This window comes from Haliaeetus leucocephalus, unplaced genomic scaffold (genome assembly GCF_000737465.1).
Source record: "Haliaeetus leucocephalus isolate CR32 unplaced genomic scaffold, Haliaeetus_leucocephalus-4.0 Scaffold871, whole genome shotgun sequence".
In the NCBI taxonomy this organism is placed as follows: domain Eukaryota; kingdom Metazoa; phylum Chordata; class Aves; order Accipitriformes; family Accipitridae; genus Haliaeetus; species Haliaeetus leucocephalus.
This window is the reverse complement of record NW_010973307.1, coordinates 377,056-389,454: the sequence shown is the minus strand read 5'-3', so window position 1 is coordinate 389,454 and position 12,399 is coordinate 377,056. Positions and strand designations below refer to the sequence as shown.

At 35.7% G+C, this 12,399-nt stretch overlaps 1 protein-coding gene across 1 annotated transcript in view; it reads right to left on the bottom strand.

The window, feature by feature from the left end:
* The window catches only part of SUPT3H (suppressor of Ty 3 homolog (S. cerevisiae)), a 125,551-nt gene that overhangs the window by 72,641 nt on the left and 40,511 nt on the right, over positions 1-12,399 (bottom strand). The window contains exons 4-6 of the mRNA XM_010583198.1: positions 5,695-5,781; positions 4,427-4,517; positions 2,592-2,728 (exon numbers count right to left, since the gene is read on the bottom strand). Of these exons, the coding sequence (XP_010581500.1) occupies positions 2,592-2,728; positions 4,427-4,517; positions 5,695-5,781 (315 nt within the window). The remainder of the gene's footprint in view (positions 1-2,591; positions 2,729-4,426; positions 4,518-5,694; positions 5,782-12,399) is intronic.

Genomic DNA, 12,399 nt, shown 5'->3' with positions numbered 1-12,399 from the left:
AAAGAAATGAGTATAAACAATATTTGCTTTTTGTATCATAACTGAAACCATACTGCTAAACAATCATATCCTGTTTAGCCCATAATGACATCAGAAATATATGTTTATCATCTGCTCTGGACAACTTAGCATGATTTTGGCCCAAGGCAAAGTGGAACTGAAATCATTTACAGTTGTCCAAACTAAGATAACCACACATTTCTGAGGTAATTGATACCTAAAAGGAACACTGCCTTTAGATCACAGCTCATGATTTAAGTACACTAATTCCTTAAAGAACACTGTTAGAATTTTTAAAGTGTCTATTGGATTTCCTCCAAAACTTAGCATGGATTAAACAATCTACTGCACAAAGAAAATGTGATACATGAGATTAGCCCATCCACTAACAACTCTTCCTTTAGGAATGGATCATATTTCCTACTATCTTTGATTCCTTTCCACCCACCTCAAAGTGACAACAAAATCCCAAACAAAACAAAGCCAAAAATATGTTAAACATTTTGAACAGCGTGTCTCAAGCAATCTTTCATGTTTTGTCATTAGTTTTAAAAACTAGCAAGAAAGAAAATACATAGTACTGGCTTCATACCTGTATGTAATTCATGGATCTATTCTAAAATACGTAGATCTTGATTTTTGTCTTTTTTTTTAACATGGAAACAGATCAAGAGTTCACAAAATGTAACAAAGTAGAGCAATAGAGAGAAGAATTACTTTATACACACACGCACACACTACAGTTCATAAATTATAGTCGAGTGAGAAAAAACAAAACATGTAGTCAGATGAAAGATAAATATTTGATTACAGGAACACATTCCTTGACAGACAAACATAGAGTCAAATTTGTCCTTGCCTAGGACAGGGAACTTCATACTTCTAGCAACTTCTGTAGTTTTTTAGACGGAAAAAATATTATACTGGAATGACAGAAGAGAATGTAAAGTCAAGCACATAACCCATTCATTCAGAACAGTACTGTTATGTATTTTTGTGCGTACAAGCTCAAAGGATTTGCCCGCCTTTATGCAAAACATAACATTTTGCATAAATAAATAAGAAAGAAAAGAAAAGAAACCATCAGTTCCAAAACAACTGATCTATGACACTGATTCTCAGCTGGGGAGAAATCGGACTTGTTCCCAGCCAAATTCTTAGAGAGACGGGATCCTTGACTGGATTTTGAGTAATTGTAATGGGAATAAGGAAGGGGAAACAGGGCTGGGAAAGTGCCAGTTCTGAAAAGAGGCTCCATTAAGAAGAAAAAATGAGACTTACAACAAGGGTAGGATAAAAATTGGGTTATTTCTTAGAATTTTCCATGAAATCCTGACCGTGAAATGAGGCCCTAGTAGTCAAATATTAAATACACAAATATCACTGAATGCATCAGCCACCTCAGCATAGAAAAGAAAATCAGACCAAAGTAACCAGTTTCTACCACTGAAAGGGTATAAAAAGCACTCTAAAAATAGCAAGTTTCAAACAGCCACATACACTATACTACTGACTAAAAAGGATGGAAATTGGCCCAAACACTAGTGTGGAATTGTGAGCGTGCTGCTGGCACCATTTTGCCCTTGACATCCAGTTGCCCACACAAGACGTGAGGAGGAATGGAGCGTGAACAGGGGCCATGGACTGTTCTCCAGATTTGCTACAGACAGGGCTACCGAAAAGACAGGGTAGCCCTGTCCACTTACCAAAAATTTAGCCATAGGGGCCCAAGCCAGGCCACGTCACCTGCCTTCAGGGCCAGTCTGGCCCTGGCCTAGTTTATTGATTAGTACAGATACAGCCTTTGGATCTTATAAATACTTCAGAATAAATGACATTCAAGAAGATGCTCTGCTGCTAGAGAGGCCATGGGGTTGATAAGATCTATAAGGCATACTTGCTATGATGTAGTATCTTGTGCCAGTACAGCTAAATCTCAGTGAAACCAAGTAAAACTGGTATCAAAACCAACTGGCATCAAAACTATCGCTCCACAAGACTTCCATGCCAACACAGCTACACTGCTTCTTGATCCCAGGCTAGCTTTTTCAGAGTGATATGTTACTGCATTCTGTAATGTAGACGTAATTTTTCATATGAACATAGATCAGAAAATAGGACTTGAAAGCAGGAGGGAGAGAAGAGCATATACTTAAGCATGTTTGCACAGAGTATTTTAATTTTATCTGTAAGCTGTGTTATATGAAAAGAATCCTCAAATGCTATTGAAACGATTTTCTAATGAGAGGAATAATGAAAAAGAAAAAAAAGATTGTGAAAAATGCATGTGAAATGTTTATAAATAGAATCTGCTTTCTACAGGAAGGAAATGCAAATATAGGGCAGACAGAAAGATCCATAACTACCCTTTTGTAATCTTCCTTCTCAGCATGCGTGCTTAGATATCAGGAAACATTTGAGTGAATAGGAAAAATATGGAAATAGGGTTCCTTTAGACCAACTGGGCAAAAGGAAAGAAACATGTTACAATGATGTATGCAGCACAGAAAGGGCATCAGACTAGCATGGTGTATGAAATACTTCACAGTTTTTTCTGCTACAGCTGGGTATCAGTAAAAGAAAAGAATTACCTCCATCCGCTCTTGCTTGACATCATCAATCTCATCATCTTCAAACATGGCTAAGAGCTCTCCAGTCTGGTCAATGGAGTTGAGAAAGTCCTGAGCAAGCTTCTGCCGCTTGTTCGTGTTATTACTGTTGAATTTGTCTTCACAAAGGTAAGCAAAGAACAACAAACTTAAGTTATTTGGCTTCTCCAAACACCAACCGATGTCCCTAGGAGGGACATGTTTTAGAATCAGATGCACTGTGCAGAAAAGTCCTGTTCTTACTGTCCTCCTCATACAAGTTGTGCTACCTGACCGAGGTGATGTCACTGCTATGCTGCAGCAGCACTGTAGGAAAAAATCACCTTTAGCATTTTCTAGTACAACCTAGTGGTTACTAGGAATCTAGAGAAACCTAGTCTACTGCTCATATATCATTATTTCTCACTGAAGGATCCACAGTGGACAGAGCTGTAGAAGAAACCACCCTTCTTTGGTTGTACAAAACCCCTCACTTACAGTACAGAATACATAGAAGAAATGCTCTTTCCCAAAAGCGCATAGAACATCCTCGTTACCTACTGCCTAAAGCAAACCATAACACAAGCACTAAGACGCAGCTCTACGGTACTGCTCTCCAGTAAAACCTGGAGAACCCTGGCAAGGTGATCTCTGTTGTTCTAAACAGAATAGCAGTAATAAAGACATTAGCTACACAAAACAAAATTAATGGCTTCAATTACCAAAGCATGCCAGAAAATGCAATCTTTAATCCCAGATGAACTGTGTTTAGGAAGCATTTCATGAGCATCTAAATGGCTTACGAAAACTGTTTATTTGTTTTAAATAGTGACACTGACTTAAGTATTAAAAAAAACTAAAGCTGTCAGGTAGGAAACTACACTGCCAGATTGCTTGCATGAAACAATATACTTTCACGTGTAGTGAAAATAAAATGCCACAGGCAAATTAAATCTCAAATGAGTTGACAAAAATTTATCCACAGATTGACTAAGTCAAAGCAAGAAGTACAATGTTTACCTAACATCAGTGTGGATGCTCAGAGGAACCAAACACAAGGAATTAATTGTAAGGGGAAAAAAATAAAAATAAAAAGCTCTGAGAAAGGAAATAAGTTAAGTACAAAAAGTTGCATATGGACATTGCTAGATGTTATAAAAATACGGCAAGGTTTAGATTTGCTGTGATAAGTTTCAACTTAACTTTTTACAAAGGAAATGCTAATTCTTCTGTTAATATAAATCAACAAAACTTTATACCAGCAAATTATATGGCATAAATTAATATATTTTTAATTTGAAGAGCTTTTCCTTTAAATGCATTGGTTATAAAATCTGTTATAAAATCCTCACGGAATGGGGAAACAAAAGTGTTTCCCATTCTTTAAATTACAGATTCAAAGTATAAAATGTTAAACCACACTGAAAACAAACCCAGGACATATATTAGTATTCAACGACTTCAGATTATGGGATTTTTTTGTAAAACATGTCAAAACCCTTTGATAATAATTTAACAAACGTCCATTCAATTGCACACGGTAGCTGCCGCATTTAAATTACACATGCTGAAATCAATTAGCCCTTTAATCAGCACCAGTTTCTTACTTCAACAGAGTTCTGACATTAAGCAGTGTTACTTACCATCTGAATGGTAGATGCAAATACTTACTTTAGAAGTACTTCAAATGGAAAAGCAGAGATTTTAAACCAAATTACTTGAAGACAATATTTTTGTGTCTTTAAATATTAAGGAAGACATTAATACCTTGCATTGAGCTGTTCAGCAAATTTAAAAAGATACCGAGCTTCCCCCATATTAAGTAATTTTTTCTCTACCTTCAAGGAGGTCATCTTCTTCTATTCCTTTGACAATTTTAGATTTGTAGTCTCGAAAAAACATGTATTTAAGTAGCCTTCTAAGCTTCTTCTAAGACAAAAAATACATTGATATTAATTAGTACTATACAGTTATTTTTTATTCAGACTAACTTTGTAAGACACAAACATAAGAATGAGTAATACATTACTCAGTAAATATGATTTTTATAATGTTCATAATTTTTGATTCTGCTGAAAATCCATACATAGAAAGTACATCAAGGTCAGTACCAATTCCACATTTAAAATTATTTATTTGAGCTCCTTGGTACGATGCTTGCCAACTATGAGACAGATATGGGTTTGACTTTCAGAAAGCAGAAATTCAGAAATCAGGTTTCTTTTAGGGCACTCCAAAATCTTTGCTTAGTTTGGAAATTGAAACCTACAAATGCATATTACCATGAACTTTGACATCCATATTAACCAATGTTTTCAGTATAGCCTTATGGATCATATCCAATAAAGAAACTGCAATTGGTTTTCATGTTTTAGTGTTTTTTAAATTTTGGTATTGTTTTGGTCACTAGGTTTTACCTATCAAATGAGGAAAGAAAAACAAAGGGGAGAGAAAAGGGGGAGAGAAAGGTGGGAACTAAGGAAGAAAAGGAGACAAAGGAAGAATAAATAATGTTGATTAAAATAGTTGACAATAATTTTTTAATAATTTTGAAATTTAAAGAAAGAAAATGAACTCAATCTTTGCACGGATTTTTTTTTTTTTTAAATTATTGACCTGCTCTCCTTACTATCCAGAGAAATTTTAGTGACATAAAGTACAGGAAATATATTATAAAGTAAAATCAAGTCAGGATTTACTGACATCCTAGATGATAAAAATGTAATGGTTGCACTGTCAAATGTCACATCTACACCCTGCATAACTATGAGGAAATTAGAATGACTGGTTTTTAATAAAAGAGTTATAAGTATCAATATTTACACCTTTATTAACAAATTGGTTTAAGCTCTAAGGCATATTACCCAACCTAAAGCTTAGTGAAAAAAATCTGTTGATAATTGAAGTCACAGGAAAAAATGAGAATTAATTAAAATGTTATGTAAATATTGTACCGTGTCCAATACAATACAATTGCAGAGCAGCTATACTTTTAAATAAAGCTTTTTGTGATGATGGTCTCCTTTCACATAGGATAAGCAAGCACTTTACAACACGGTAAGCAGCTTACTATGTAAAGTAAGAAATTTCTGTCTCATTACGATACCTTATCTTTGCGCATTAAGAACAGGAGGTCTTCAGCAGAGATGACTCGAGCTCCTCTCAGCTGAGAAACTTCAGCTGCTTGCTGCAACTAAAATCAATGAATAAATTAGGACGGCTGTTTCTGTGTTAAAAAATTTATTCACTAGGGTTTGTTTTAAATAAGTTCAGATAATATTTTGCATGGTAGTGCATAGCAAAATACAAGCTATGCACTAAAACACAAGCTGGGACTCTCAAAGGTGTCACTCGGCTCTTGTTAGCCAAGAAGTGAATAACAATTTTACGAAAAGACTGAAAGACTTTTGACAAATCTCAAGCAAAAGCTTTTTTGTTTATGTTTAAAAGGATTGCTTTTAAAAAGCACTACATCCCTTTTTTTCTTTTTTCCTTGCACCACATTAGCCCAGAAAATGAACATATAATTCTCTCAGGCAATGTAAAAATGCCAAATTCTTGCCATAGCACTTTATCTGCAACTGTGGAAGGGCGGCTGATCCCTCTCACAATTTTTTAGAATAACAAATATTAATTTTAAACAGCTTACCTAAGTATTTTTTGAAAGAAACTCTACGCCTACTTGACTTATCATTAGTACAAACCAGACTCACATGAAGAACTTTTTTAGGCATACTCTTATTTCATTTGAGAGAAAGAAAATAAATTGATAAGAAACACCGACTCTATAAATAAGGTAATTGGAAAAACCTTAATTGAGCTGACCAGGCCATTCAGACATGGTAGAGGTAAAGATGGGATTGAGCAATGAATGGCAAAAAAAAATGATAAAAGGTGGCCAAAGGAGCGTGAAGCAAAGATCTGCCCTCGCCTCCATCGCGACAGTGCCTCTAAAGGCCCCAGACTCCTCAAATTGTGCTGTAAAGAAAAAAATTTCTTTGTAAGGGACTAAGCACATCAGCCTTGGATTCACCTTCGGTAAGTGCAGGAAATTGGGCTAATTTATACACAAAGAGATCGTATCAAAACCAGTACAAGCTGATCCTTATCAAGCTGATGCTTATCAAACTACTGGGCTAAGGAGGTCTACCTCAAATGCAGACGAGAAGTCTGCGGGATTTGCTCCTTTCACCTCGCTAGCCTTTGGTTCTGGTTTAAGATGATGCTGTAGAGGAGGTGGGATAGAAAGGATGCTTCACAGCATGGAAGATGCCTTTTCCTCTAAATTCAAAAATATTGTTCAAAAGGCAAGATTTAATCATAATCTCTTTGCTGATATCCTTGCTAACCATCTGATGGATGGACTGACAGCGAGCACAGTACAGAAGTTATCAAAAGGAGAGACGCCTTAAAAAATTCTTGATATTAAAACTCATACACACCTGTAACAATCGATAAACAGAAATTTAATTTATTTTCAAATATCTCTATATTCTTCTTTCAGAAATGCATAATGCACCTGAAAATAATTTAAAGAAATCCTATCCTTCATACTCACACTAGCAATGGTTTCACTCAGTATCACTGGCTGAATAAGTATATTATTAATCTGAGCTCCCATGCTGCTATGACTTGAAATAGGCCTATTCAGAAGTTAAAAAGATCAACAAAAACAGTAGCTGTTTCTAATATCCAAAGGAGGAGGGGGGGGAAAGATTTTCATTTTGGCAAGTGTTCACTGGGCAAAAGATTCAGTCCATAAATCATAATACTGGACTGCATTAATTTTTTTCCACACTAATCACATGCATATAAAACGTTAACTGTATCTCGTATGCACAACACAAAACATACTGCACGAAGAGTTTCAGATTTTCCCCTTGAACCCCTCTCTTGGCCCTTGCAGTCGCAGAGACCAGAGAGATTTCAGGAATTCAGAAGTCACAGTAACATAATCTTACTTGAAAAATGTAAGAATGTGAAAAACGATAGTTCTATTTTTTGGCATAAGCAAAACTGTTTCTTATTCTGATTAGTTTGAGGGCACGCAAGCTACTTATATTTCTAACATAAAATATAAAGAGCTGGATAAAAATAAATTTACCAAGAACGAGCCAATATTCATCTCTAGTGTAAATCTACTGCAGTTAGTGGATTTATGCCAAGGCTGACTTTGGCCCCACTAAGCTTAAAAGTGTTACAAAACCTGACCTTAGCACGGTGGTAACACAACACAGCTTTTCCAAATATCATATAAAACAATGGCAGAAATATCCGTCGTGTAAGTACGCTCTGGTTCCCTAACGCGTACAGGACCGTAACTATAATCTTTAAGGTCCCTTCCGACCCACCCCATTCTATGATTCTAGAAGACGTTAATTTTCTTACCATAAAATTCAGGTATGTTTATTTCTGCATGTAGCTGAAATACCTTATTTTTCCAAATGATAAACATGTGACAATGTCATTTAAAGCAAAGATTGTGTGCACGCTGCTTACAGGAACCTCCCAATGAAGTAAGGGAGAGTAAGGCAAGGGGGCCAAATTTGCGTCCCATTTGCATCTAAGTAAATCCTGAATAACACTGTTTACTTTAATGGAGTTATTCTGGGCTAAATACAAGATCAAAATCTGGAATAATATTCTCAGTTTCTACCAAAACAATGAAAACTTTATTCTCGTATTGCCCTGACTTTTGCATCTATTTTATTTTAAGGAATGAACACACGGCATTTAATTTCTTTGGCTTAAAGAAAGCAAAATATGAAAATAATTACTTCCTGTACAGTTATAAAATATGGATTATTTATCCAAACAGACCATAATGAGTTCTGCATTGGTACACATATTTACCTGGGAAACCAGGATATGCTCAGGTAAATATGTATCCAAGCAATTAAAAAAAAATTACGTACCACACAGCCTAGGTTGGGGGGAAGATGTATTTATAGTTTTAACACACACATAATTGACTCATTCAAACCACAACATGAGTGCTTTGCTATAATTAGTATTATAACAAACTGTCTTATTTGACTGTCCCAGAGTTGCCATTAATATGCAATAAGCCCCGATTCCTTAATTTCCGGAGCTGAAGGCCTTGTTGAGTCATTACCGTGGCTGCGTTACATGATGAAGGGGGATTTCAGGAAGCCGTACCAAAGAAACGATCCATCTCCGAGCACCCGAGCATTTATCATTCCAGAAAAGCAATTTTCAGCTATGCAACCTTGAAGTCAGGAGGTCTTTCACCTTTCGCTGCAGTGGAAGTACTGGGGGTTCTTACTCTGTAAGCAGTGGGTCTACTGCCCATGACTCCAGATGATAGGCATGATATAAATGCTGCAATAACTTTGCATATATGAGGTTATTATATAGCAACAGTGGAGATGTGGCAAGAACTTCCCAACATCTCCTTTCCCTGAGCCTCAGCTATATTCAGTGTCGGCCACAGAATTTGGGGCAGCAGCAGTTCCAACATACTCACTGTCTTTTCCTAATTTTTTTAATTATTGAAATTATTTAGTCCACCTTACAAAATATTTTGGTTTGGATTATACTGCAAAACAGCAAACAATCCAAATTACTTAGCTTCTTAAAGAAAAACAGGCTAAATTTCCTAATACCAGCAAACAATATTTGAGACCTCTGAGTCTGAACGTATTTTTTATTACAGCCAAATTACGAACCCCTAAAAGTGAAGTTTAAATAACGGAAGTGTTGAAATGACTTTAACTATAGGAGCGCAAATAGCTCTGTTAATAATTAGGAGTTTATGAAAAATAAGTGTATTTTACAATTTTTCACATTACAAAGAAGGTAGTATATACAGTAACTATATTTTAAAGTCTAAGAAGAAATGGCTGGGGAATAATATTTTAAAATGTAATCACTGGTTTAATGACTTTATGAAGTTAACTTTCTTGGCAGGATGAACTGAAGTATGTTAACAGTCACCTTACGGCTATTTTCTTTTTGCAACTTCTGCAAATTATAGATTTGTTGAAAGGAGTATTCATTCTCCTATGACAGGAGCACAGTTACTTCAATGGTACTGTCTGCTTTTTTTTTTTTTCATAATTATTTTTTCTTCCACTACCTCCAAAGTCAACAATGACCGATACTTCTTCTACAAAAACGTCTTGACGGACAAACAGACAAAAAGCTGGAAAACAAACATACTATGTTGTGACATAATCCTTCCAGTTAAACAGCAGGACAGAGTCAAAATGGTAATGTCTGCATGCTTTGAAACTGCTGGCAGCCAAGAATAATGCTTCAGGAGCAATGATTTTGTTTTTATTATAGAGGAAAATTAGATCATAGTTCACCTGGCCGAATTTTTTTCTGAGGCAGGAAGGTTGTTTTGCTATTATATATGCATAAAAATGTCCTATTTTTTCATCTTTTCTAGAACAAAAGTGTTCAACTATAAAAATACCAATAGAATATTCTGAATTTAGATATAGTGCCACAAATGTCTTCTAAACAGAGCATCCCAATATTTTTCCGAAAGCAATTAAACTTCATTTTTCACTTAAATCTTTCCATATAATATCTCACATACTACTAATGCTGACACCTGAACTTCTAATCCTAACATACACAGGAAAAATACAGAATTTGTTTCCACTTGTCAGCATAGGAACGTGCTTTACACAGTTAGCACATCCTGGGAGGATAATTACATTATGGAGTCCATTAGAGTACTCTAATAGGTAATGATTTAGGATGACCACACAAGGGTTAAACAGCATGACTAAATCATCACAAGCTGTCTAAAACCTAAAACTTTCATCTGCAGATTAAAAGACAATCCATTTTCTTGTTATTAGGTATCCGGTTTTGAATCTAAGTATTTTTTACTGAAGACCATTTAATGTAACACCAGGTGATTATGTGTGACCTTGAGAAGATAAAGCTCTGCGTCCCATTTTGAGGCTTTAGAGGAGCACTTTCTAGCTTAGACATACAGTGAAGTTCAGTCGATAAAGATCATGAGAATAAGAAAACATCAGTTCATAACCTACTGTCCTGGCATTTACTGAGAACTTGTTTTCAAGTACCTAACTTGTTATATTTGTTTCTTCAAAAAAAAAAATTTACTCTTTAGTTTCTGAAGCAGTTGATCTAAATTTCAGAAGTCAGACTGTTCGAACAAAGGAGAAAACAGCCCTTTCCTCAGCTGCCTTCAGACTAAAATTGTGTGAAAGCTAGTCCTACGAACTCCAGCAAACAGCCCTCCATCTCAGCCTGCATGTTTTTAACCATACCACTGTAATCAAAGACCCCTACAGATTAGTATGATGATTCAAAGACATCTTGTTATTATTCCCATTTGTTTAAATTGAACATTTAATAGAATTCTGGACATCATCATCTCTCTTCATTCTACTGACAATCCACATACTTCTGATTATAGAGAGGGTTGCAGCCTTCTTTTGGTTTTTATTTTTGTTTTTTAGCAACACAGTATAATCCAAATGGAAGAAACGCAACAAAGGAAGGTAAATACTTTTAGGGAGAGAAAACACCAAGAGCAGAACACCCTGCAGCTTGCTTGAGCTAATATTCTTCATGTTACAAACAAGATCCTTCTAAACAGACAAAAAAAAGAAAAAAAAATCTGAAAAATGTACACAGCCTTTAGAAAACTACATGGACTCAGCTTGTGTAATGGAATGGGCTAACAGGAAAACACACCTTTGGAAAAAAACTGCAGCTGGAAGACGAAGGCGTTCTACTGACCAATGTCATAAAATTGAACATTACTAAACAATTCTAAGTTAAAGCATATACCATTTCTTTCCAAGGAAATGTATAAATACAACATCAGAAGATGCTAGACTGTATTTGGCCACCCAGGGCATCTTCAGACTGTACGCCACAACACATCCCAGAGCAGCAGATTCCCAAACCACAGTGATACGTGGGGTTATCGTGCCACAGTTGTGGACACCTAGATTTATGTCTATCTGATCCTCAGGTTTATCAAGCTCCCACTGGCATGAAGCTCTGCCCTTTGTCAGCCATCCCCCAATTTAGTATTATCACCTGTGTCACCCATCCAGGTTGCTGATGAAGACATATGGGTCTCACTACTCCATTCTTTACCAGTGTCTAAAACACTTAGGTGCTGTTCCATAGGAGAAGGGAGGGGAAAAAACAGGTGAAAACCTTTTCTCATGTGTGGAATAATTCAGTTTTCACAAGGGATTGTGCATGTTTGTTCAGCTCGATGGGTATGGTGTAGTAACTCCTGCAGTTCAGTAGGCAGTAGAGCAGCAATCCCACCACGAACCGGGATTAAGGGAAGCTGAATCCTTCTGCTCTGTATTTTTTATTTTTAGCAGGCATAATCATAGCTGACCCCCACATTTGTTGATACTCTGAATGATTCTTGTTTAAAATATAAACAGGCACAATTTTTAGAAAAACGATACCTTATTCTTAAAGCCAAATAGCCCAGGCTCTGCTACTGAAAGTGAAGATTTGCATCAATTGGAAATGGTATGATTTTTTAAAATTATATTAAAGAGATTAAATCAGGGAAAAAAAATCCAAGTAAATATGAAATTAAGACCACTATTTTGCAAAAGATGAGCTGTAAATCGAAGTATTTTTTTAAAAATCTCTTCTTTATAAATAATTTAAGCTCAGCTTCTTAAAATAGAGCTTGTTGTTGCATTTTCTGTCATGCAGGGAAAAAGAATTTAATGCATTTGTGAACAGTAACTACATTTCAACTTAAGCTTCAGGCATGACTTTTTCCGATTTTTCCTTCTTTCAATTCTAATTCCAAAATCAACTT